The following is a 27149-nucleotide window of genomic DNA, read 5'->3' on the forward strand; positions in this document are numbered from 1 at the left end:
TTGACTGGATGTTTGAAGCTGAATTGTAGCTTTTCTCCTATAATAACAGAGTCATTGGCACATAGAAATATAAACTGCGGAAAACCATATGTCTTCATGGTTTGTGTCTATGTATGTTTGTTTCAGAGCACTAATGAGGCAGTTTTGGGGGTGGACTTCAGCCCAACAGACACCAACAACATCATCTCCTGTGGCAAGTCCCACGTCTACTTCTGGACCTTGAGCGCTGGCACACTGACCAAGAAACAGGGCATCTTTGGAGTGAGTCCATATTTACTGTCCTCCACTGTAAATTTGGTATCATTTCCTTTTCTGTGTACGGAAATGGGAAGAAATTATGTAAATTAACAGCAACTCACTTACAAAAACGTACAATGGTATTACCATATTTAAGGGAACATGGTACTATAGTAGTATCATGTTATTTTTTGAAGTACACTACCTTTCAATAGTTTGGAGTCAGGATGGTTTTTTTTTATTATTATTATTATTGTTTTTTTATATACTTTTATTCAGCAAGGATGCATTAAACTGATCAAAAGTGACAGTGAAGTTATTTATAATGTTACAAAAGAAATGTATTTCCCATAAATGCTGTTCTTTTTAAAAAATAAAATAAAATGCACCACAATTTCCACAATAAAATTAAGAAACACAACTGTTTTTAACATTAATAATAATAAGAAATGTTTCTTAATCACCAAATAAGCATATAAGAATGCTCTCTGAAGGATCTTGTGAATTCACATTGTTTGGTATTCATCAGTGTTTGTGATTTTGTTCATTGTTTCGTTAACAGAAATACAAGAAGCCCAAGTTCGTCCTGTGCTTCGTGTTCAGTCTTACGGGTGATGTGTTGACGGGAGACTCTGAGGGGAACATTCTCACATGGGGAAAATCAGCTGCTGATACCAAAACATTAGGGAAAGGAGCAAAGGGTATGCAAAAATGATTTCTTTCATTTTTGCCTGATAGACTTCCATTTGAAGTATTACTACGGATTCACAATATTAATCAGTACTCTATCAGTATTCATCTAACATTAGAGATTAATGAGATCCATGTTACACGCCATACTTTTTTAAAATGCATTACACACTAGTTGACAAACATATCATGAGTATAACAATGAAAAAAGCAGCCATATTTATAAAAAAAAACAAAAACAAAAAAAAAACACATAGGGTAAGTGTGGTGTGGGCGTGGCAGCTTGGGGTTTGTACTGGGCTGCTCCATGTTGCGCGCCATACTTTTTTTAAATGCATTACACACTAGTTGACAAACATATCATGAGTATAACAATGAAAAAAGCAGCCATATTTATAAAAAAAAAACAAAAACAAAAAAAAAAACAAGACAGGGTGAGCGTGGCATATCTGGGACGGCTGGGAATGAGTTAGGATTTGGTGACCCTGGGCCCCGAAGCACCTCACCTTGATAACCCCTTTGCAACTTGACGCTGGCGGGGGTCTATCATATGCCATGGCCATGAGGGATGTCAGAGGCAGCTTTAATAGTTGTATCAATATTATTATTATTATTATTATTATTATTATTATTATTATTGCAACTACTACTATTATCATTACTTTCAATGGCTGTGTCAATATTATTATTACTATTTTTATTATTATTATTATTTCTACTACTACTACTACTATTTTATTTGTCCTTTTCCTGATCCTTTAACCTCCCCCTCATTCTGGAAGAAATATTTGTTAATATATGTTTATCATTACTATGACTGCTAATACTATTATTACCATTTGTCTTTTCTTATTAATTGGATTTATCATCATTATTATTATTATTATTATTATTATTATCATTATTATTTTTAGTACTATTGCTATTGTTATGTGCGTATATATGTATGTGTATTTATAGCCCCTTTATAATTTTTTTTTTTTTTTTCCCTCTCTGGTTAAGTCTGTTGTACTTCCCTACAGCCCCCTTTATTCATATATTTCTACTCCCTCATCCAGTTACACTAACACACACGCACACATACACACACACACACACACAAATCGTACTGATATGTATGTTATGTTGGTCTCTGAATTTGTTTTTTGCATTTAATTTGTTTTTTGTAAATCTTGTAATAGTCTGTTTGCATAATAAAAAAAAAATAAAAATAAAAAAAAAATAAATAAAAACTATTTGGTTTCAATGCAATAAAAAAAAAAAAAAAAAAAAAAGGATTGCTAAAATCATTTATTGGAGTGATTAATTTAAAGATCGTAATAGGCTATATATATAAAATATGCATTTTCTGTAAATTACTATGACATCTATAGCAAAATTTCCCAATTCTCAATACCAGCATCTGTATTGTTAAAAGTGCTTTATAAATAAAGGAGACTTGACTTGGAAAAAAAAACAAAAAAACCAAAAAAAAAAATTAAGATATTAGATGACCTTGTAATTTTGCATCGGAATGCCAACTCGATCTTCCAGTGAAACATCTTTGGTGACGTATGCTGGACTTCTCCAGTCATTTCGCCCAATCATCTTCCTCAATCTAATCAACAACCGTAGAGTCCCCACCCTACAATTTTTCTATTAAAGGGATACTCCACCCCAAAATGAAAATTTTGTCATTAATCACTTACCCCCATGTCGTTCCAAACCCGTAAATGTCTTCGGAACAGAAAGATATTTTGGATGAAAACCTGGAGGCTTTGTGACTGTCCCATAGACTGCCAAATAAATAACAGTGTCAAGGTCCATAAAAGGTATGAAAGTTATCGTCAGAATACTCCCATCTGCCATCAGATGTGCAATCTGGGTTATATGAAGCGACGGGAACACTTTTTGTAAGCAAACAAAACAAAAAATAACAACTTTATTCAACAATTCCTTTGTCAACGGTCTCCTCTGTGTCTCTCCATATCACCATATGCTGTGTTTGCTCTTCTGTGTCATCTGCGCCACAAGGATGCGCTGTTTTATTTCAAATCAAAGCTAAATACATGTAGAAACATTGCATCCTTGTGGCGCGGATGATACAGAAGAGTATACACTGCATACGGTAATAATGAGAGACACAGATGAGACTGTTGACAAAGGAATTATTGAATTAAGTCATTATTTTTGTTTTCTTCGCTTACAAAAAGTGTTCCCGTCGCTTCATATAACCCAGATTGCACGTCTGATGGCAGATGGAGTATTCTGACAATTCTTTTCATACTTTCCTGCACCTTAACACTGTTATTTACTTGGGAGTCTATGGGACAGTCTCAAGCCTCCCGGTTTTCATCCAAAATATCTTAAATTGTCTTCCAAAGACGAACGAAGCTTTTACGGGTTTGGAACGACATTGGGTTAAGTGATTAATGACAAAATTTTCATTTTGGAGTGGAGTATCCCTTTAAATAATCTGTTTCACTTGGTAAAATACAAAATAAATTATGTGACGTTACTTGCTAACATCGCAATTTTAAGTGTCTTGTCTAGTCTTTAACATCTAAGTAAATATCCAGCTTTCATATATTAACTTATAATGATGTGCTGATTACATTTATTTGTAGCATCTAAAATGATTTGTTTTATTTTTTAGGGTTTATATTCAAACAAAACAGTATATAATTTTTTTTATAATTTTTTTATAATTTAAATTTTTTTTTAAATTGTGTTAATATAGCCTGTATTACTTTTTTCATACACAGTGGATATTGGATACTGTCCATCTTTTCAAATTCACCTTGCCAGTTTTTCTTCTCTCCCTGCCTGCAGAGACATTTCAGATCATGAAGCAGACGCGCGCTCACGAGGGCAGTGTTTTCACTATGTGCATCCTGCAGGGTGGAGCTATACTCAGCGGCGGCGGCAAGGACCGCAAGATCATCCGCTGGAGCGCAGACCTGGCACCTGAAAGAGAGTGTGAGGTGAAACGTGAATCTCTTTTATCTTTGAAACTGTGTGTTTGCAGCTATGTGAGTTCATGCAGTTTATGTAGTTTATATGTCAACAACTTCTTGAATGGTCTTTGTTCTTCCAGATTCCTGAGAAGTTTGGTGCAGTCCGCACCATTGCAGATGTAGATGGAGAGGAACTGCTCGTTGGCACAACACGAAATGCAATCCTAAGAGGAACATTTTCGGATGGGTTTGTGGCTATTGTACAGGTAGATATGTTGGATGTATATGTAAATATACATAGTTTTTATATGCAAATATACAACAACATTGAATATCTGAATAGGGGTATTGATGTAAATTAAGAATCGACTTACAATAAACTTTCATTTATAAAAAACAAACAAAAAAAACAAGTGTGGATCTTGTAGTTTGCTTCTAAGTGAATCTAAAAAAGTGTATTGAATTGACAGGGTCATGTGGATGAAATGTGGGGTCTGGCCACACATCCCACTCAGAACATATTTATCACCTGTGGAAATGATCGTCAAGTGTGTGTGTGGAATGCCGGGGACCACAAACTGGACTGGTGCGCAACACTAGAGGTCAGATAAGTCACAGGAAACTAACTGTTTTAAAGGTGCACTAGGTTTTTTTTGTGTGTGCCACTGGCTGTATACTACACTTTGTACTGACAATGGATTCTGCATCATGCAATATACTTGGAATAGAGTAGAAGTAAACAACTGAACGTATTTGATAATATGAGCGTTACTGAGATATATTAATTTAGACTCAACAATCTAACAGTAAAGTGCAGGATTTTGGGGTTGGTGCATTTATTTATTTATTTAAAATTATTTAAAAAGAAGTCTCTTATGCTCACCAAGGTTGCATTTGTTTGATTAATATATACAGTGAAAACAGTAATTGTGAAATATTATTACAATTTATAATAACTTCATATTTTTATATATTAATAACTAAAAACATTACTTTTTATCACTTTTAGGAATCTGGTCTGTGTGCTGATTTCAGCCCAAATGGAGCTGTTGTCTCTGTTGGACTGAGTACTGGAAGGTATAACATTTACAACACAGTTTCCATTTCAGTTTCATAGTAAGCTTTTTCCAGTGAAATATTCCCTTTTAATGGCTTAATGATGTTTTTTATACCCTTACCTATATAGATGGGTTGTACTGGATCTGCAAACCAAAGAAGTGGTGTCAGACCTGACTGATGGCAATGAGCAGCTGTCCGTAATGAGATACTCACCAGGTCAGAGGTCAACCAAATCACAATAATAAAGGGCACAGTATAAAACAGAACTACACTTTTTCTTAGAGTGAACCAAATTACATTTAGTAAATGTAAAAGTGATGCCCAGTTCATGTTTCAATGTGGCAGCTTTTACTGCATGCAAGTTGTTCTGTAGCTCTTAAAAGCCTGTTTACAGTCAATAGCTTATGTTTTACTGCTTACCACAACACAGATGGCAGCTTTCTGGCAGTTGGTTCCCATGACAACTTCATCTACATTTACAACGTCACTGAGGGTGGCCGGCGCTATACACGATTCGGAAAGTGCACAGTAAGCCAAGCATTTGGGTCAAGTGTTCTTGATGCCAAACTGTTTAATGCTGGTTTGCCGTGGAGGTTTGTTGGTTGTAATGGCTTATAGCAGTCTGTTTGTGTGCTAAACACTTCCCTGTATGTTCAGGGGCACTCCAGTTTCATTACTCACCTTGACTGGTCCAAAGATGGAAAATACATCATGTCCAACTCTGGCGATTATGAAATTCTATACTGTAAGGCTGCACGCTTGAGTTCATGATACAGAAACATATTGACAGAAGACAATGAGTAATATAAATGATAATGCATTTGAACATTTATGTTTGTGGCAAAAGGGGACGTCGCAAGCGGTTGCAAGCTGTTGAGGAACCGGTTTGAGAGTAAAGATCGAGAGTGGGCGTCCTATACCTGTGTGCTTGGATTCCATGTCATGGGTGAGAGAATTTTTTAATTGATAAATGGAGGTGGACAAAACATCACTATATGCTGGTTTTCTTTTGATTTGCTGATTTGCACTTTCATAAAATCAACTTTAATAACCAGTATTGTTTAACATTTAATATTATTTAACATATAAAACTTTTGTTAAAAATGTAAAAAAATATATTTTGTTCATTCATTATTCATTCAATTCAAGTTAATTCATATTTCATAATGTGTACTCGAGTGTGTATGCATCTGGTGCATGTGCATTAAGTATATTCCCCTGATGTTGTCGGTCCCTAAAGTCCTGTGCAATGAAAGCACGTACTGTATATGGGTATGCTGACTGTCTAAACTGTATTGCTGGCTAGGTGTGTGGCTCGAGGGATCAGATGGGACAGACATCAACGCCTTGTGTCGATCACACAGTGAGAGAATGGTGGCAGTAGCCGATGACTTCTGTAAGGTTCATTTGTTCCAGTATCCATGTCCCAAACCAAAGGTAAGTCACTGCCTGAAATATTTGAGAGTCAAAGAAATGATCATTTTGGAATAGAAATAAAATGAAACAATAAATCTCACTAGACTCAGGATGCTTAACAATGCATTAAACTTTGATACAACGGCCAGATGTAGTATGTATTGTATGCAGATTAATAATTCACATATTTACTCTATCAGGTAATATGTCATTAAAAGTGTTTGTTTATACTGCAAGACATTAATAATTAATTCCCCGATTTCTCGTCAGGCTCCAAGTTATAAGTATGAGGGCCATGGCAGTCATGTGACCAACGTTCGTTTCACACATAATGACAGTCACCTTCTGTCGATGGGCGGGAAGGACACCTGCATCCTCCAGTGGAGAGTTAAAGGGGCAGGGACCGGAGACCATTCCAAAGAACATCTAGCTTCTTCCTCTTCTGTCTGCTCTTCCTCTAGCTCTCCAGAGAATGGACGATAGAGAGACCAGGAATCAAGACAAAACATAGAGATATATACACCAAGAATCAAGAGAGGAACAGGCATGAAGATATTCTAGGAAATGAAACAAGGACGAAATCTCATTGCACAATCTGCTGTGACATGAAGCATTTGGAAGGTTATGCTAGTTTTTACGAAATATGTCACAGTGTTGTTTTACCATTGAGTTGTCATAAATAATGCATTGCTATTCACTACCTATATTTCTTCATGAACTGACATGGCCAAAAAGATATTGTGTTTGATACTTGCTTTTTTTTTATATAGAAAGAAAATGCATTTATTATTGCATTCCAAAATCAAAAGGAAAAAATAATAAATTATGAAAAGCCTCAAAAATTGTGGTGGTCCTAAAAAAAAGTTTATTTTCTTAATGCAAAAACTTAATTACAGTATTTTGTTTAATTTTGTGGCCTGGACAGTTTTTGTGAGATTCACACATTTAGCAAAAATAGTGAAATCAATAGTGAAATTTCTGCCATTTCATTACATCACAAGAGAAGGATGTACTAAATGAAATTAAATAATCTCTAGTTTTTACATGTATCATGCTTTACTCAGTGTACTTCGAGTTTACAAGTGCTTGTTTACTTCATAGTGCTTTTCATATGCTTATTTTAATCATTTTTTTCAGTCATTAAATACTAAATACATAATTGTGTGACATTACATAACCATAAATCAGGTCTCTGTGAAGCGTTTTGTTCTGGGCAGTAGGATAATCAATGCTTTATTTGCTATCAGGAATATGTCCTCTGTCCAAAAACTTCCAAAAGGCTTATCATTTATGGACCAAGTCAGCTTTTCACGGCCTTTTAAACAATGTGAAATTTTGTTATTTTTAATCAAATAAATACATTTTGAAGTAAGAATGTCTGTCTTTGTGTACTTCGTTGTGAATAGAAGTCTTCTCTGTCTTGCGAAATAATGCTCAGGAGGCAGAGTTCCAGAAGTTAAAATAAGAAATCCGAGATGCCTGCAGAACAATCTGAATCTTTCTTTGTCCGGACTACCATCTTTGTACAATTTTTTTTTCTGTCACTGTCTGATGAGTGCACAGATCATTCTTTGATATGTCATTCCCAGTACTTTTCCACAGTTGTTTATTAGTTTTCATAATGCTTGCTTTCATTGTAGAAAACCACTTGATAGTCTGTTTTTCAAGAGATAACGTCTCTTATCTACCACTTTCCGGGTGCCCAATGTTGCAGAGACATATACATTTTAGGATTTTAATGAGTTTTACACACATTATTTGTTTGCGCATTATCTCATCCTGTGGCATCTCCCATCTTCGGCACTTCCTTCTATATTCTCTGATCATAAGAGCAGTCACGTAGGCCATGAGGCCTACATAGTCAGTTTGGCTTTGAAGCCTTCAGATGCACCCAGCTCACACGAGGCAAACTGACTTTCACAAGCATGCAAAGTAACTTCTTCAGTTGTTTTCTATTGGGTAAAAAAATATATATCATCAACTTTCCATCAAAGTTTCATAGCCTAATGTGATTCACTGATTCAGTTTTAGTATTACGAAACGCCACCTAGAGGACAATAGGAGCAAGACTTTTTTGAGAGACTGTGATGCTGTCTTTAAATCTGTAGAGGGGAGTATTGTAACATTTTTCACTGTCCTAACCTGATTCTCAAGTGAACATTTCTGATAGTTTGGACGATTGGATTTCTTATACATGCAAATTAATGTTTAGTTTAAAGGTAATGTAAGTAACCTTTGATAGATATCAAGGTGTATGTAAAAAACTATTGTACAATTGATTACAAAAGTAATGCACAATAGTCTCATGGTGCTGCTTTTTATTTAAAAATTTAATGGAAAAAAATAAACTTCCAAGTTTCTGTTTCTATTTTACTCATGTTGTTTTTAGAATAACATGATGTAAACAATGTAAACATGTGACTTACAATAAATCATAAAAAAAAGAAAAAGGACATACAATGATAAATGATTTTGATATCTTTATTGTGCAGCATTTATAATGTTATAATCTTTATAATGATAATAATCAATGATGTTCAATTTTGATTTATGAAGTGGGATAAGCCTCTCCACATTAACTTGATGCCACAAAATAATTCTCTAATAGTCGCATGCTTCTCTTTAGGAAAAAAAAAATCTCTCGTAAATGTTTAAAGAGATTATTTGCGGGAGCTCAAGTTTCTGTTTCCAGAGAGTTTGTCGAATTCTAAGTGACGTTTTGAGCTTCCGATGATGACGTTGGAGAAGGGGTGCGTGCACGCGCACCCGTCTGTGTGTGTGAAACAGAGCGGAGGTGAAGAAGAGGAGGATGAAGCAGGGAGCGGAGGATGGGAGGAAGAGTGGAGTGAGAGAGACAGAAAGAAAGAGACAGGCTGGCTATCAAGGGCTCGTGTGAAGTGTGAATGTCTGAGAGGGGCTTCGATGGGAGTTTTATCGCAGCACCGAAACAAAGACGCGATTTTTTTACAATCCGGAGAAACATTGTAGCGGAAACTTTAAACTTTTACCCGCCAGAGCGGCAGCGCCGTGCCGGGTCCCGGCTTTGTCTCGCAACGGGAGGGGGAAGTACGCTAGTACACGCGAGGATATAAAGAACCAGCACCAATTGTGGATACACATTTTTATCCACACAACGAGAGAATCCGCGAACACAGAGTTTGTTTAGGAGAGTGAGAGAATGGCGGCCAACATGTACCGAGTTGGAGGTGAGTGTTATTGTTAAAGCTAACACTAGCAGCAGGCTCGCTGGGGTTAGCATTAGCATTAGCGTGAGCGGCTGTTTCCGCCTTAGTTACAATGAGCGGAATCCCGTTGCTAAGCGAGCTAGGCTAGTTTCGTTACGGCTACATTTGGGTTAACGCGATATTAATTATTTATGCAAGTATTTAACTCAACTTTTAAATTCACATGGATGTAAAAGCGTGCACTGTGTCGCAAACTCTTTCTTTTGTTCTTAGTTCTGACTCTTAAAGTAATTAGCAAATCAGCTAATTATGAGAGAACCCTTCCAGTTAGTTTATTCACTTATGTTGCTTTTACTCACTTTTTCGACTTTCATTCAAGTTTGTGTCGTGCACGTTGCCTGAACTGAGCCGTTCTGTCAAACTTTTGACAGCTGGATTATACGGAGTGTATATTGGAGTCTCACAGTACGGGATGCAAAGACTTTCAGTTTGTCACCTGTTTGAAATGGAACGAGGTCAAATAATTGTTTTTACGGGTATATGGAAATTTAGACATTTTAATCTTGGTGAACCTAGATTTAGAGTTCGTAAGTTGCACTATAAGTTCATTTATTTATTATTTAATCACAGTCAAATATAGTGCAAATATAAAGCATTATTATACAGTTCAGAATATGTGAAATAAGAACAACAAATATGTAAAAATAAAGAACAAATACGTAAAATAATTTTTTTTAATTTGCATAGTTACGTAAATTTAAATATCTTTAATTTTTATTATTAATATTTTTTATAAATTTATTTTTTGTGTTCTCATCTTTGAAAGCGTTTCGAAGTCTATTGTGAGATAGGTTTTGCAAAAGGTAATAATACATTAGTTTTTCTTTTTTAGTTATTCTTGTCTTGTTAATATAAAACTTTGGCAAAAAAATGTCGTAATTTTGTTTTTCAGAAAATAGGGGTTTTGTAAATAAAGTTTAATGTCATAATCTTCTTAATTTAGAGTTTTGGTGTATTTTTTTGTCATGTCCATTTTAAAGTAAAAAAAAAAAAAGTTCAATAGCTTCAACTGTAAGTTAATGTATGGATTGTGAAAAAAATTCTGTGCATGCAGATGTAATATGATAACATAGTTGCATCTTATCCAACTCGGTTTTTAGTGTATAAATTTGCCCATTTGACTTTGTCCTCTTTACTGTACACTGTCATGTATGAGCATCTGTTGTCAGCAAGATGCTCCTCGTTGTGCATTGTAATGCATTTTACCTTATAATAAAATTGTATGTGCGTTAACATCAGCGTGACATGGTGAGCATACACATTATAGTGATTTTATGTTAAATCCAGGAATCGGCCATAAATAGGTCACAGCAATCAGTCTGTGTTGCTTTAGTAGATGAAGCTGATTGCTTTATCAGTATCACAGTTGCAGATTGAACAGGCAGGGTTTGATGGGAAGTTCTGGAGGAAAAACTCACTTATTACACGCTTGTCAAAATATATTAGAGTTTATGACTCAAGACTAGGTTCAGAGGAAGGCAAGGTCTGCCTCTGCTCACAGCAGCCATTTAAATGTTTTATACAATTAAGATGCTAGTTATCATGCTATGTAGGATTGTAATGTAATGATGGTCTTTCATAGTTTTCATAGATACTGCTGTGTATTTTATTGCGCTGTTTGCTAATGTTTTGGGAGGTGCCGGTACAGGTTTAGGTCATTGAACTTGACCTCCTATTCTGGCCCCAAGCTCTTGCATCCCTACATTTTACCTCTGTGGTCTGAAGCTTTGTGACTAAGTGCTGTCGCCTTTCTCTGTTTTTGGTTTACCCATTTGATCAGAGTGTGTTTTTGTCTCTGCTGTATCTGTATCTCCTTAAAAAAATGTTCTAAATGCATTTTAATTATTCATCTGAGCATATTTAAATGAAAAAAACATTTTTTAATTTAATTATATTTTTTATTAAAATATCATAACCTGACCTTCTGAACACTCTTCTCCAAAGTCCATTTAAACCCCGCCCCTGTTTTATAATAGACTGCTACCTCACATTCAGATCTGCCTCTAACCAATCAACAAGTATAATTTTTTACATCCATTTTACTCTGATGTACGACACAATATGGAATAAAAGGCTGCAATTCTGATTTAGGTTTTTAAATTTCTCTTTTATACTATTTCAATAGTAATTTTATACTTTTACTCACTATGAAAGCAGCCAAGGGAGCTGGCATGGCATTAAAACACCGACCAACCAACAATCTTTTGTAGTGCATTTTAAATGTGTAAAATCATTTTGTTAATACTTTATTATATGGTGTTCTTGTGTACACGTATTTACTATAGTAAAAACAATAAATTATGCAAAATTAATTACATGCAACTAACCCTAAACCAAACCCTCATCCTAAAGAAGGATGTTGTGGCCTAATGGTTAGAGAGTCGGACTCATAACCCAAAGGTTGCGGGTTCGAGTTTTGTACCGGCATGAATTGTGGGTGGGGGGAGTGAACATACAGTGTTCTCTCCCACCTTCAATACCACGACTGAGCAACCCTTGAGCAAAGCACCGAACCACCAACTGCTCCCCGGGCTCCGCAGCAAAAAAAAAAAAAAAGGCTGCCCACTGCTCCAGGTGTGTGTGTGTGTTCACTGCTGTGTGTGTGCACTTAGGATGTGATAAATGCAGAGCACTAATTCCGAGTATGGGTCACCATACTTGGCCACATGTCACGTCACTATACTGTTAACCCTAACCATATAGTAAGTACATGTTGTTAATTAATATTACTTAGTACTTAAAAGTATAGTTACACTGTAACAAGGCAATCGTAAAATAAAGTGCCTTGTACCCAGTCATCAAACTGTATGCATATATTGGTATTATATACCTGTCAACTCTCAGGCACGGTCTAGATATGTTTATTGGCATTTGGTTTAAAGAGATACATTTGTTGACCACTAGAATACATGTTGTCCAGGTCACTTGTGCTCACTGAACTCTTGGTTTGAGTGCCACTCTCCAATCCAGATGCTAAGTGGAAGGAGAGCTGTATCCTCATCATGCAATATGAAATGTGCCCTGTCAGTGAATTCTCACAATGGTTTCTAGCAGTAAATGAGGCATTGTGTAAAGTCAGATTGCCCTTGCATGGTAACATAAGAAGCTTTGGAGCAAAGTGGGTAATGAAGATTCAAAATGTAGCATGGTTTTTATGTGATTTGATTTCCCTCACAATATCTTCATCACTGCTCTTTGAATAGAACAAACATGAAGCATGCTAAAGGATGAGGGCTTGTCCTCTCTTTTGTGGTGCATTAAGTTAAAACAAGGCAAGATACAACTGCACTGTTTGTCAGCAAGAGAGAATTGGAGTGTGTTTCAAACCAGCACTATAATTGAGATAGTTTTGATTCAGTAAAGCTTACATTGTTTATCACGGGGTGTTAATTGAGACTTTTAATAAAAATGCTAAGAGGATACATGCCTAGTGATGCACACAGAAAGTTCTGCTCTGCATGCATACATGCAAATGTATATATCAGGTGACATTGCTTCTGTTAAATGAGCTTCCTGCTATGTTTATGTACTGCCAGACAGATGTTTTTCTCATTTTAAAAAACGCACTGACTGACTGACGTGTGGCCAAGTATGGTGTCTGCATTTAACCTATCCAAGTGCGCACACACACCCGGAGCAGTGCGGCATTTTTGCTCCGGTGCCTGGGGAGCAGTTCGTGCCTTGCTCAAGGATCTCACCTCAGTCGTGGTATTGAGGGTGGAAGAGAGAACTGGTCATTCACTCCCCCCACCTACAATCCCTGCCGGTACCGAGACTCGAGTTACAAGTCCGACTCTCTAACCCAAGGGGTGGCCAGCATTGGTCCTGGAGGGCCACAGTCCTGCAGAGTTCAGCTCCAACCTGATCAAACACACCTGAACATGCTAATCAAGGTCTTGGGTCTACTAGAAAGTAACAGGCAGGTGCGTTTTAATCAAGGTTGAAGAAAAACTCTGCTGCCTGGAATTATTGCTCTCCAGGACCAACGTTGGCCACCCCTGCTCTAATCATTAGGCTAGGACTGCATATTTGTTTTGCAATATTATGGAGTATGCTATGCAGACAAAAATAAATTGTGGCCATGAATTAAGAATTTGTTCCCTCATTTAGTTAAATTGTTGTTCCCCCTTTCTAAGTAAATCAAATGGAGGGGAAGAATTGGTACAACTTGGCTACTATTTACTAAAATGAGGAAACAACATTGTGTGGGAATGAATTCTTAATTTGTGTGTGTGTGTGTGTGTGTGTATATGTCGTGCTGGGATCCAGAGAATATTGAATCAGAATTCACTGAAATGTTTTTAAACAGGAAGGTGCACTGTCTATTCACAAAATGAACATCTTAAAATGTTCAAATGAATATCATGATTAACCTGAAAAGTATTTTTGTTTAGTATTTTTTTTTTTTTAAATCCAGCCTTAGCAGCGACTAAGCCATCTGTAGGTATTTTTCCCTTGAAAAGTATAAACACATATAAACCTTTCTGGTTTATTTGAGCATCCCGACCAGCCCAATACAGCAGTGTTGGCTGAATTGATGTTTTGAGTTTCTCACTCCGATCTGGAGGATTGTTCAGGAAACTTCTCATACATTTTGTTTAGTGAGGCTAGTAATGCAGAAATTACACATTTCACCTTTAAGTTTAGTTTGTCTGCTGTTTTTGTCCCTGTCAGTATCTTGAAGCCTCAGTGGATTTATAGGTGTCTCTAAACACCAGATGCCATGAGCTAACAATACAGCACATCCCTGCTTGAAGAGCAGATGGCTAGACCCGGTTTCTCCGTGAGGGAAATTATTGATCCATTTAGCCCAGCCTCTCTTCACAGTGTCCCTCTGATTGATGAAGCTCATGAACTTGGGAGAAAGACCTCCATTTTGATTTATCCCTTGTGGCACGTTTTAAGAACATGGCTGAGCAGAGGCGAGAACAGAAAGCATTAGTCCGATCAAAGATCAACGTCTACCAGAATGTCCAGAGCTGACCAGCCCAGACCAGAAGAGAGAGTGATTACATAACTGAAGTGATGTGCTCTGTGTACACACTGTTGACCGTGCCTCATCATATGTTCTCTTAATATTGTCCACACCCTTGCTCATGTCACCTTCAGTATGGTGTGCATTATGGAGCGTTAAAGGGTTAGTACACCCAAAAATGAAAATTCTGTCATTAATTACTCACCCTTATGTTGTTCCAAACCCGTAAGACCTCCGTTCATTATCGGAACACAAATTAAGATATTTTTTGATGCATTCTGACAGCTCTCTGAGTCTGACCCTCCAATAGACAGCAAGGGTCCTTACACGATTAACATCCAGAAACGTAGCAAGGAGATCGGTAAAATAATACATGTGACATCAGGAGTTCAACCGTAATTTTACAAGGCTATGAGAATACTTAATGTGCAAAAGAAAAAAAAACTTTGTGTCCTCTGCGTCGCCCTAGCGCCATTTTGGAGAGTATCCACTGAACGCAAAGAGCGTATGTTGTTCTTTGTCAGCTGCACCACACGGTTTCTGTTGATTTGAACGAAAACAAACGTATCCGTGTGGTGCGGCTGACACAGAACAACATGTGCTGTTTGCGTTCAGTGAATACTCTCCAAAATGGTGCTAGGGTGACGCAGAGGAGACAAATTGTTGAATAAAGTCTTTTTTTTTTTTTTAATTTGTGTTCCGATGATGAACGGAGGTCTTACGGGTTTGGAACGACATGAGGGTGAGTACTTAATGAAATAATTTTCATTTTTGGGTGAACTATCCATTTAAGGATGTGCAATGTATTGGTACCATATAATTTATTGACTGATATTATAGATATTTTTTATTTATTTTTTCTATTTAATTGTGCTTGCTCATTTCTCCCATTCCCCCCCCATTTTTAAAATTTATTTAAATTACTAAACTAAAATTTAAAGTAAATGTTTAAAACGCCAGCTTAAAAAACATAATTAAATGCAATCTTTAGCAACTGTTAAAAATTAATATCCATTTTAGTACTGTATATTATAATGTAGCACCCGAATGCACTTAAAACCATTGATTTTATTTCTTATTTTTAGTGTTTTATTTTTATTTTATTTAGACAAAATAGTTTAGAATTATAATATCAGCCATTTATCAGTTCAATTTATCATATGCATAAGTATCATGAAAATAACTGTTTTCGGTATGTCCAGGTTTGTAATATCGGTGTATTTCTGTTGATCCAAATTTCTCATTAAGCCAATCTTTGCTACATTGTTTGTCATTTTATGTATATATTTTATATAAATAAATTACGAAGCTCAGCAATATTACAGATGATTGTCACTTACAGATGATTTTTTCTGTCTACTACAGATTATGTGTATTTTGAAAACTCCTCCAGTAACCCGTATCTGATTCGCCGAATAGAAGAACTTAACAAGGTGAGGTTGGAACATGTTATGTTATATTCTGTCATAATTTTTGATCCAAAATATTGTGCTTGCTTCCTTTTGGTGCATGCATTTACTTATTTTTGAGCAATATGACAGCATACATAATTATTCTGACATGTCAACATTCTTACAGCCTAGAGTCAGACTGACTGTGATTGGTTGGGGCTTTTGATGTTGACCAGTCATTTATCATACATCATCAATTGCATGTGGAGTTTTAAACATTACACTGAACATGGATGATTGACATGTATGCCAGCTCTCTGCTAATGCGTTGTCACTCATGATAGTGTAACATACTGTCTCTGTCACCTGCTCCCCTCTGTTGTGCATTGCTAATGCTCAGCCATCATGCTGTTGTCTACCGATGCACGCTGAGCTGTTTGAGATGAAGATCCAGCCGTAAGACACTTATATAATGCTGAGAATGACACAGGTCTGTTTCCTGGAGCAGGGATTAAAACACTTTAATGTAACCTCATTTTGAAGGGCTATGAAGCTCAGCATAATGGTTAAACTTATGGAAGTGGTGTCTGTGTTCAATATAGTCAGAATTCAGTGTTGTCTTGAAAATGCACAACACTAACCCAAACAGTGTTGAATTAATGAGTAAGATGTGATTTTCATTTCCATATAGAGTGGTTCATTTTCAGTGCTGGAAAATTAGTAGAAATGTAGTTATTGATAGGGCTCACAACTTTTTACTTGGCAGCTTAAATGTTGGTGCTCTTTCGTTTAAATCATAGGCAGTATCATTCAGTCCCACTTTTGGTGAAAGTTTACTTTAAAAGTTATACTTAAATGATGGGTTTTTTAACAAGTGCATGACATGAAGACAGTAATAGCACTTAAAGTACTTCTTCACACATTGTATAGAGAAAATGACTATAAGTGTGATCTTTTTGTGAATGGTCTTTCTCACACTTTTTATCTTTGCATGTCTCCCCAACTGCCAATGGAAATGTAGAAGCCAAGGTGGTCTGTCTCTTCAGACGGAGAGATATATCTGCCAACCTGAACACACTGGCCGATAGCAATGCAAGTGAGTACCCAACTGTTTTAGTCTCCAGCAGTTCACACCTCTTCATCACATTTAAAATAAAGATATGGTGCCACAATGTAGATGTACTATTTCAAGTGAAACTCGAGAGCTTTGAAAGCCATTGGGAGCAGCAATTAAGGCACCAAAGAGATCAATCCATGTATAATTAAGTCATAATACTTTCATGACCTTGCATTTTATGTATTTGTCTTCAATCTGAATGTAGAAGCAGGTCTCTTTTTTACCTTCCTCCTCTATGAATTTGACCAGTTAGTAGGCCCAGAATTTACATTCTACACTGAATTTGAGGGGAAATCTGTGGAATCACGCCAAACAGATTTGAAGTGGTCATGAAATCAAAAGTGACTTTGCTTTAATTCAGAATTTCATCTCATTCTCGCAACATTATATGTACACAAGCTTGAGGACAATAACAGCAACCTGTCACTCACATGAGATTGCAGCAATTAGCAAAATTTTATTTCGTGCCTAATTTATGGTCAAATTTCTCAGTGGAGTAGTACTAGTCTCTTGTGTTGATGGTTGAAAGTATAATCGAATTATCCAAAATATTTACTTATTTACTAAATAAACACCAAAAGGGCAGTGCATTTATAGAATGTTTTGAATTGTGTGGATTTTCATTCTTCAGAAATCTGCGGAGCTTTCTATGCAGGTACAAAACAGAAGGACTTAGCAGAAGGGACACCAATCTACACAAGCAGATTATTATATATATATATATATATATATATATATATATATATATATATATATATATATATATATATATATATATATATATATATATATATATATATATAATTTTTATTTTTTTTTTCAGCTGTGCATTTAAGTTTTCTGAGAAGTTGCATCACCACATTTTAAGTACTAGTAATTTTTTTTTGTTGTTTTTTTTAATACATTTTCTGCCAGACTTAATACCATATAGTTTAAGTAGTGTTTTGGGTATTATGTGTAATCCTTTTTAATTTTTTTTCATCTCCAGAGGATTATGTTTTATGCAATAAAAGGCTACAGATATTTAGTCATATATAATATATTTGTTGAGTATCTGTCAGTTGCCTTATTGAAAGAACTTGCATTCTTGGATTCAGATCACGCAATTGTTGGTCTCTGCACACATACCGATAATTGTCCATTGCGTCACACAAACTCAACATCTGAAAATGTCTGGAAACTGATGCCCACTGTTGTCCCATGTGAGTGCCCACTGAGAAATTCACCTGATAGGGTTACTCTGAGTCCGACCACCTGATTAGTCATTCAGACAACCCACTGACGAGTTGATTTTGAAAATATGTAGTTTTGCACATCCCACATGTCTGATAAATATTTTTCATCTCACCTACATGCCTGAGGTAGTGGTTCATTTATATGTAAATTTTGTGTACATGAACCACCATAAACCTGTTGTAATTGTCAATGCAGCACATTTACCCAACAATTCCAGAGTAGGGTCAGGTTTGGGTTGAGGAGGTTGTATTGCGTTGACTTGGGCAGGAGTTCGCATTCAAATCCTGTGCAGTCATGAGAGGTCAATGTCTACTTGGCCGTCCGTTTAATTCTGAACCTATCCTCCTCTTTGTCGTGGCACTCTACAGCACCTACACTGTCCTGTTACACAAGATCAGGGTTCCCATTTACATCACATCCTCCCTTCTCTACCTTCTGCCCATCTTCCTCCTTCCCCCTCCCTGAATGGGGTCCTCTGTGCTTATCCTCAGCTGCCATCCGCCCTGTGCTCTCAGAACAAAAGAGCCTTCATGGGACCCACCGGGCACCGGTGCTCAAAGGGTTAACATTAGGTTAACACTGTCTGGCCGCTGTCTTTAAGTTAAAGTGTTATTGAACGCATTTATGTGTGTGCGTGTTTGGCTCTGAGAGAGTGCAAGTATGATGGATTTGTCGTACGTGTGTCTCGAGTGCTCGTCTGCTTGTGCATGTGTGAAAGAGAGCTTGTGCCTTTTTTTTTTTTTTTTTTTTTTTTTTTTTTTTTTTTAAATGCGTACTTGTGCATGATGGGGGGGGTGTTGTTGCTCAATGGGGGGATGGGCGCCTCAGGTTTATTGCACAGGGTTTCCCAGTAAAGCTGGCAGGGACGCATTGGCCAAGGGGAGAGAAAGGAGGGGGCAGGGCCACCGGGGTGACAGGAGGGGTTAATGGAAAGGGGTGTGGTTTGATATCCCGCCCTCTTATTGACAGGGTTTCCTTCAGCTCTGTGCAGGGGTTGAGTCCGGTCAGATCGGCTGATAAAGTCCTGCCAAGTCACATGAGCATCTATTTAAGAAATTTCTCCATTAGTGTAGCAAATTGGTGTTTTAGTCATGCTTTTGAAATGCATCCTATTCGAGTCATTTTGAGTTGGAACGGCATCATAATTGTTTTCTTCTCTTATAAGTCAACGGATCTCATGAAGGATATTCAATTTACTTGTATATGAATGAGTGTGAAATTGATCACAGCCATTATTAATAACCTAAAGTGATGTGTAAACTGTTAAGATTTGGTCTGTGTGTGTTCTGAGAGGAAGCTCGTTCACATCAGAATTGATTGAGGCCATTAGCATCACACTCATATGTTTGTGTATGCATTTTAGGAGACTTTGAAGAGGAGTCCAAGCAGCCTTCAATGTTAGAACAACAGAAACACCAGCTCAAGCACAGAGAACTGTTCCTGTCTCGACAGTTTGAGTCTCTCCCGGCCACACATATACGGTAAATACACTTACAGACACAATGTTTGATTTGTAGTGATAAAGTCCTGTTTATACTGTGCATGTTTTCATTTTATTGTTTTTCTACAGAGGAAAATGCAACGTCACACTCCTGAATGAGACTGATGTTTTAACTGGCTACCTAGAGAGAGAGGTAAGAGTCCACCTGCAGTACAAGAGCACTCACTGTGTGGTTTATCATGGAGTGTCACAAAGAGAGACTATAAAAGTTTAAAAATATTTTTGAAAGAAGTCTCTTACGCACACCAAAGCTATTTGATAAAAAATACAGTAAAAACTGTAATGTTGTGAAATATTATTACAATTTAAAGTAACTTGTAATTTATTCCTGTGATGTCAAATCCTGATTTTCAGCAGTTATTACTCGAGTCTTCAGTTTCACATGATCCTCTAGAAACATTTCCTATTATTATCAATGTTGAAACCAGTTGTGCTACTTTATATTTTTGTGAAAACCATGATATATTTTTTCAGGATTATTTGATGAATAGAAATTTATTCAAAATTTAAATTTTGTAACATTATAAATACTGAATTAAAGTATAAAAAAAAAACGACTGATCCCAAATTTTGAACAGTAGTGTACTTTTTTTTTTTTTTTTTCGAAACTAGGGCAAAATAAAATTGTTAGATAAGTGAACACCTTTTCTTGATTTAAATTTACCAAATGGCCAACTGCATGAAGTGTTTGTGTTTTATAATGTGTGTTTGTTCTGTAGGACTGTTTCTTCTACTCTCTGGTGTTTGACCCGGTGCAGAAGACCCTGCTGGCTGACCAGGGTGAGATCAGAGTGGGATCCAAATACCAGGCAGAGATCCCTGACAAACTGGATGAAGGTAAGAACGTTTTAATGTCTCTCCTTGGCGTTACTAAAACATGGTCGTTTTGTTGTTGAAAACTCCCATCGATTTCCAAGAGGCTCCAGTAGTGGCAATGTCAGACATCTAATGCTGAAGCAGCTGCAATGTTTACATTGTGTCCTACTCGCACATGATTCTCATCACAATATTGCATCAGTACTTCAGGTCCTGGTATTGATATTTTCAGGATACATTTTGGGGAGAGATGTTGAAGGGCTAATTCAAAACCAGTCTTTAGTAAATACAATGTTTTCTACCTCATTAGTTGATTCAGACAGTCGAGTGCAGGAGAAGCTTGAGACAAAGGTTTGGGATCCTAATAACCAGCTGAAGGATCCTCAGATAGACCAGTTCCTGGTGGTGGCACGGTTAGTATTTCACTGTTCATTAAAATTTTATTTTTACATTTTTATTGCGCAGAAGCATGATGTTAATTCAAATATTTTGTATTTTAGGGCTGTTGGTACATTTGCACGTGCACTAGACTGCAGCAGTTCAATCCGCCAGCCCAGTCTGCACATGAGCGCAGCAGCAGCATCTAGAGACATTACACTGGTGAGAGAACGGAAGCATCCAATCACTCTCTCTTCCTCAGCTACTCACAGGAGCATTTCATTCACTGCCACCTCGCTCAGACTTCAGTTTTCACGCACATCTTACATTCACACTGTCCCTTCTGTTTGTAGTTCCACGCCATGGACACCCTGCAGAAGAACGGCTATGATCTCGCCAAGGCCATGTCAACGCTGGTGCCGCAGGGTGGCCCGGTACTGTGCAGGGATGAGATGGAAGAGTGGAGCGCCTCAGAAGCCATGCTGTTTGAGGAGGCTCTGGAGAAATACGGCAAAGACTTCAATGATATTCGCCAAGACTTTGTGAGTTTAAAACGCTATACTTGAGCATTTGCTCTCATACACACTGTATTATTTGGAAAAGCTTAAGATTTAAATGAACATTTATTTGTTGTCCTGCAGTTGCCCTGGAAGTCGTTAGCTAGTGTGGTCCAGTTCTACTACATGTGGAAGACTACTGATCGTTACATCCAGCAGGTACAAACTTTGTGTGTTTGTTTTTTTTGTGTGCATTTCAAAACATAAATTTTGATGTTCACATTTATGCATGGATAGGAATGTTATTGAAACCATGTTTTTCTCACCAGAAAAGACTAAAGGCAGCGGAAGCTGACAGCAAGCTGAAGCAGGTGTACATCCCCACCTAGTGAGTATTTAATGTCACTGCACTTTTTTTTTCTTTTTATTTATTCAAGTGGCATTTTCCAAATATATGCCACAAATTGGTGTCCATTTAGTGTTTAGTTTACCTTTTTTATTATTATTATTTTTTTTTAAACAGTGAATTTTTAAATAGATTAGCATTTTAAAGTTTGGGTTTCAAAAGATATAATGTTTTTGAAAGAAGTGTCTTGTGCTCACCACGGCTGCATTTATTTGATCATGAATAAATGAAAAATATTTATGTAGTGAAATATTATTACAATTTAAAATAACTGTTTTCTATTTTAATATTTCAAAATGTAATTTATTCTTGTTTAGTTTATCACATAATCATTCAGAAATCATTATAATATGCTGATTTGATGTGCAAGAAACATTTCTTCTTATCAATCTTGAAAACAGCTGCATAATATTTTTGTCGAGACGACTGTGATAATTTTTTTTTTCCAGGATTCAAGATTCAGGAGTTTTATTGTCATGTACAGGAAACAATATACAATTAAATTCTTACTCTGAGAGTCCTCTAGCAGCCTGGATGTCAATATGAGACAAAAACCACAAGTACTTAATACAAAAGTTACACAATTACAAAAGTATTAGTGTAGTGTGTGCATATATGTGACCCTGGACCACAAAACCAGTCATAAGGGTCAATTTTTCGAAATTTAGATTTATACATCATCTGAAAGCTGAATAAACAATCTTTCAATTGATGTATGGTCTGTTAGGATGGTACAATATTTGGCCGAGATACAAGTGTTTGAAAATCTGGAATCTGAGGGTGCAAAAAAATCTAAATATTGAGAAAATCGCCTTTAAAGTCCAAATGAAGTTCTTAGCAATGCATATTACTAATCAAAAAATGACATTTTGATATATTTACAGTAGGAAATTTACAAAATATCTTCATGGAACATGGTCTTTACTTAATATCCTAATGATTTTTGGCACATAAGAAAAATCAATAATTTTGACCCATACAATGTATTTTTGGCTATTGCTACAAATATACCCCAACGACTTAAGACTGGTTTTGTGGTACAGGGTCACAAATAAGTGTGAATGTGCAGTGTAGACATATAAACATGTAAGCATACAGTATATGTACATTATATATAAAGTGTTATGTATAATATACAGTATATAATTTGATAAATGGAAAGTTCATAAGAACAGTAACAATGTTTTGTAAAATGTATAAGTCTCTACTGTCAATTTTGATTAATGCATCCCTGCTCAATAAAAACAATAAATAAAAAAAGAAACTCCTACTGACCCAAAATTTTTCAATAGTAGTGTTAAACTATTATTGAACGCAAAATTAGCACAGAATGCAAAGTAGTCATTTACTTAAATATTCTGTTGTATGTATTCATTTTATGTTAGATTAAGATATTTTTTCCTGCTGTTGGAGAATCTAAATTTTGTTCTTTCCCTCAGCACCAAACCCAACCCCAACCAGATCAGTGCACCTGGAAGTAAACCTGGCATGAATGGTGCCACCGGCTACCAGAAAGGCCTCAGTTGTGAAAGCTGCCACAGTGAGTGAACTTAAGTATTTAGATATAAGCTCAGTTATTCCTTTGCGTTATAATGAATGTATTGATGAGTTTGACTTGCTACTCTTCCAGCCGCTCAGTCCCAGCAGTGGTATGCATGGGGTCCTCCCAACATGCAGTGCCGACTATGTGCATCCTGTTGGATTTACTGGAAAAAGTATGGTGGTCTTAAGACCCCTACTCAACTAGAAGGCGCCACCAGAACTGGCTCAGTATGTTAACCGTGTCTTTTTTGATGTTTTAAAATATTAAGGATTAATGCATACAAAAATCAACGGTGAGAAATCTAGTTGGTTTCATTAATCATCTTGGTGGCTAAATTATTCAGGTCAGTCATTTTTAATGGACATGTTTTTATGCTAGATGGAGATAGAAAAAGCCAAATCAATTAATAAACATGAATCTTTCCAATAGGATGCAGCTCCACGTGGTCACATGACCCGCCAGGAGGTACAGGGCATGTCTCCGTTTACTAGCAGCGCAGGGAGAGCTAAACTTCTGGCTAAAAATCGTCAGACCTTCATCCTGCAGACCACTAAACTCACTCGAATTGCCCGTCGGGTGTGCCAGGACATCCTGCAGTCCCACCGAGCGGCCCGCCGCCCCTACGCTTCCATTAATGCCAATGCTGTCAAAGCAGAGTGTGAGTAGTCAATTGCAACCATAACAACTTGTTTTTTTTCCCCTCCATTTTTTTATGCAGTAGCATAAACCTGTGTGAATTTTTTTTTCTCTATAGTCTTTTTTGACTGCTTCTTTTTCTGTTTTAGGTATGATACGACTTCCAAAAGCAGCAAAGGGTGCTATGAAGAATCGCATTATTCCTCGACCATCCCTCATCAATATAGTTAAAGAATTGGGTATGGCTTCTGTATTCAATCAAAACCAAAATATGGATAGAAAATCATTACTTTTACATCAGAAATATAACACACATCCCTTTTAAGGGTGGGGAAAATGAGACATAAAAGTGAAATTCTATTGTTTGGCACAATCCTTCCTCAAATTTCACAGGGGAGATATTTGAAAACTGATCATTTGACTTTTTATATTTGAATATTTCGAGTAATTGTGCTTGTTTTATTCTTCAGCTCTTCAAGCGCCTTTGAAATTAAAAGCCCCTCGAGGTGCTCCAACCCCTATCAACCGTAACCAGGTTAACCAGCCTCGGAGCACATCCGCTCTGCTGGGCAAGAGGCCATTCGACAATGTGAGTATCACATACAAAGATGCGGTAGAAAATAGTGTACACAGATCTAAGCTCTCTCATTGGCTGCAGGCTGGAGGTCATTCCTTGTCCACCAACGGAAGACCGTTCGCATTGGGAATGAGAGCAGCCACCCAGTCAGTCATTAAGAGGCAGAAGGTCAGTCAAGGAGATGCTCCGAATCCAGTTGTGTTTGTGGCTACGAAAGACACCAGGTTTGTTTCCAAAACATCTCATTGACCAGTTTTTGCTTTTTCCCTGTGATTAATTCCATGTGCATGTGGTTTGCAGAGCCCTGAGGAAACACCTCACTCAGGCAGAGATGAGGCGGGCGGCCAGAAAACCACACCTCCCAGTCAGAATCAAACTTCCTGTGCCGCCCCGGCCGCTTCCCGTACCCATCATACCCTCCAGCACCAGTGAGCCAATCGTGTTGGAGGACTGAGCAATGTTCCAGTAGACCACATCCATTACCAGAGCATGTTAAACCTGCCATCGTCAGCTGTTCTTCTTTATTCCTCTTCTTCTTCTGTTGTCCCCCAGATCCCATACGCACACCATGCTCGGGAAGATGACATAGCGCATACTCTTACACCAGCATACACCACACTTCATAGTGTTTTACTCCCAGTGTTATAGTTTAAGGGTTTGGGTGCCCTGCTGGCCCATTGCTTTTTTTTAATCGCAAATCCTTTTAACTGTGTAATTTAAAGCAAATCATGTTCATTCTAAGATGGTGGAAAAGCACACTTTATTTTTCTCCAGTTCTGTCGTTATTTGTATAAATATGAACAGGATTTTTCAAGAGTTTGATTCTTGTGTGTATGGAAATTGGGATTTAAATGTGTGAGGGGAGTACATGGTCTTTTTACCTTCATTTTCTTAATTTCTTAGATCGCTTATGTTAAAAACAAAAACCACCCTTTTTTTATGCTATATAGACAAATAAATGATTGCGCTGCTCCTTTTATTTCAGCCAGTACTTGTGGTTCTAGCCTTTCAGGCCTAGCTGAATTGTGGAAAGATGGTATCATGGAATGCATTGAAGCTAAAGTATTGTTCGCTATACAGCAGATCTGCAGTTGAGTTGGTTTATTGATAGCAACCTGGTTTCTCAGACTCGATATTGTTTTTCGTGTTTTTATTTTTTTGTGATCAAGGATCCAAAACTCCTGCAGTGTAGCCACTCCAGTCAGTGATATTTGAAGGTCTTGTAGGTCTTAGTATGAAAAAACATTTTTGATGATTTAGGAAGGTTTCTGGTTGTGGTAAAGTGTTTGAAGGTGTTCATGAATGTAAGGCAGATCTTGGTTTGAGGTGGTTGGATGTCGCAGTCAGTTTGGCCTGTTTTGTACCTCAATAATTGAGCCTTTCCATATATGATATCATGAACAAAGCCATAAAAGTTTGTTTTCCACATCTGCTGTTTTTCCAAACAAGTTGATGCCCTCGCATTTGAGTTATAAATGTCGTGTGAGCTACTGGGAAGCTGTTAGCATTTGTAGATAATGAGAGAGGGAAAGATGTTTTTGAGTTTTTCTAGTAATGACTCGACTATAGGCTGATATTGATGCATATTTCCCACTCAAGTTTTTTTTTTTAAACTGGATCCAGTGAGATGAAAAAGATGTTTTGGAGTTTTCCTAGACATGGCTCAACTATAGGCTGATAGTGATGCATATTTTTGCCTTATGATTAAGCTTTTTTCTTTTTTTGAGCTGAACGGTTGGGCTTTTTTGACAGATTTCTTGGCTTGTTGAGATTAGTCAACACAAAATTTCATTGTAAATTGTTCCCCTGATTAGGGGTTTTGTAATGTTTCTTAAACAAAAGGAGCGTGCACTGCACATTAAAGACACAAATAAATGTTAACATGTCCCCTTTTAATTGTCACCCGTTTTTTATGAAGGGGTTTTGTGACCCCACGATGTTTTGGCAAAGCTTGAAAAAAAAGAAAGAATTTTTTTTTTAACTTTGATCTCCATTATGGCATAGAGTTGGGGAGGGAAGACGGGTGATTTTAGGGTTTGATTCAAGGATATGCAGGATTTCAGTTTTGTATATCAATGAGAAATTTCTTTCAACTCACAACTCAAACTTTTTTTTTAATATTCCAGTGTCTCTGTATCCTTTAATGTATCTTGTGATAAGAAAATAAAGATTTTTTTTGTTTGTGGTCCTAAATAGGCAATGTTTCATGCGTTTTTAGAGCTGTTACATGGGTACTGATTTATTTGCACTTGCAGTGGACCTTATTCATGGTAGACACCTTTTTTTCGTGAATGAAAACGAGGCTGTAAAGTGTGAAAGTCCAGTCGGTTTGTACAGTTGTGTAACTTTAGATGATTTAACTGATGTAATATTGAAAATGCTTATTTCCAAAAACATGCCTGTGACAAAAATGTGCTGTGAATTAAACATGATATAAAACCTTAAAACAATTCATCCTATTGCCTCGTTTTCATTTGTGAAAAATCTAATTGT

The 27149-nt window shown here is 36.8% G+C and overlaps 2 protein-coding genes across 5 annotated transcripts in view; both read left to right on the forward strand.

Annotated features, from left to right (window-relative positions):
- The window catches only part of LOC109069118 (echinoderm microtubule-associated protein-like 3), a 31433-nt gene extending 23723 nt beyond the window's left edge, over positions 1-7710 (forward strand). For all 4 annotated transcript variants that reach the window (XM_042759594.1, XM_042759595.1, XM_042759596.1 and 1 more), the window contains 12 exons: positions 127-261; positions 800-938; positions 3739-3890; positions 4004-4129; positions 4334-4465; positions 4873-4940; positions 5050-5138; positions 5353-5450; positions 5580-5667; positions 5770-5868; positions 6229-6359; positions 6609-7710. In XM_042759594.1, the coding sequence (XP_042615528.1) occupies positions 127-261; positions 800-938; positions 3739-3890; positions 4004-4129; positions 4334-4465; positions 4873-4940; positions 5050-5138; positions 5353-5450; positions 5580-5667; positions 5770-5868; positions 6229-6359; positions 6609-6821 (1470 nt within the window). In that variant the 3' untranslated portion in view covers positions 6822-7710. The remainder of the gene's footprint in view (positions 1-126; positions 262-799; positions 939-3738; positions 3891-4003; positions 4130-4333; positions 4466-4872; positions 4941-5049; positions 5139-5352; positions 5451-5579; positions 5668-5769; positions 5869-6228; positions 6360-6608) is intronic.
- Positions 7711-9109: 1399 nt separating this feature from the next.
- LOC109069120 (metastasis-associated protein MTA2-like) lies at positions 9110-27110 on the forward strand. Its single transcript, XM_019085801.2, has 18 exons — positions 9110-9544; positions 15924-15991; positions 16952-17045; positions 19666-19783; positions 19873-19936; positions 20523-20640; positions 20930-21032; positions 21120-21219; positions 21351-21539; positions 21639-21713; positions 21824-21882; positions 23340-23440; positions 23531-23670; positions 23873-24101; positions 24229-24318; positions 24550-24668; positions 24738-24880; positions 24957-27110. Exons 1-18 carry the CDS (start codon positions 9517-9519, stop codon positions 25108-25110), a joined length of 1992 nt encoding a protein of 663 aa, XP_018941346.2. The 5' UTR covers positions 9110-9516; the 3' UTR covers positions 25111-27110.
- Positions 27111-27149: the final 39 nt, after the last annotated feature.

This window comes from Cyprinus carpio, chromosome A7 (assembly GCF_018340385.1).
Source record: "Cyprinus carpio isolate SPL01 chromosome A7, ASM1834038v1, whole genome shotgun sequence".
In the NCBI taxonomy this organism is placed as follows: Eukaryota; Metazoa; Chordata; class Actinopteri; order Cypriniformes; family Cyprinidae; genus Cyprinus; species Cyprinus carpio.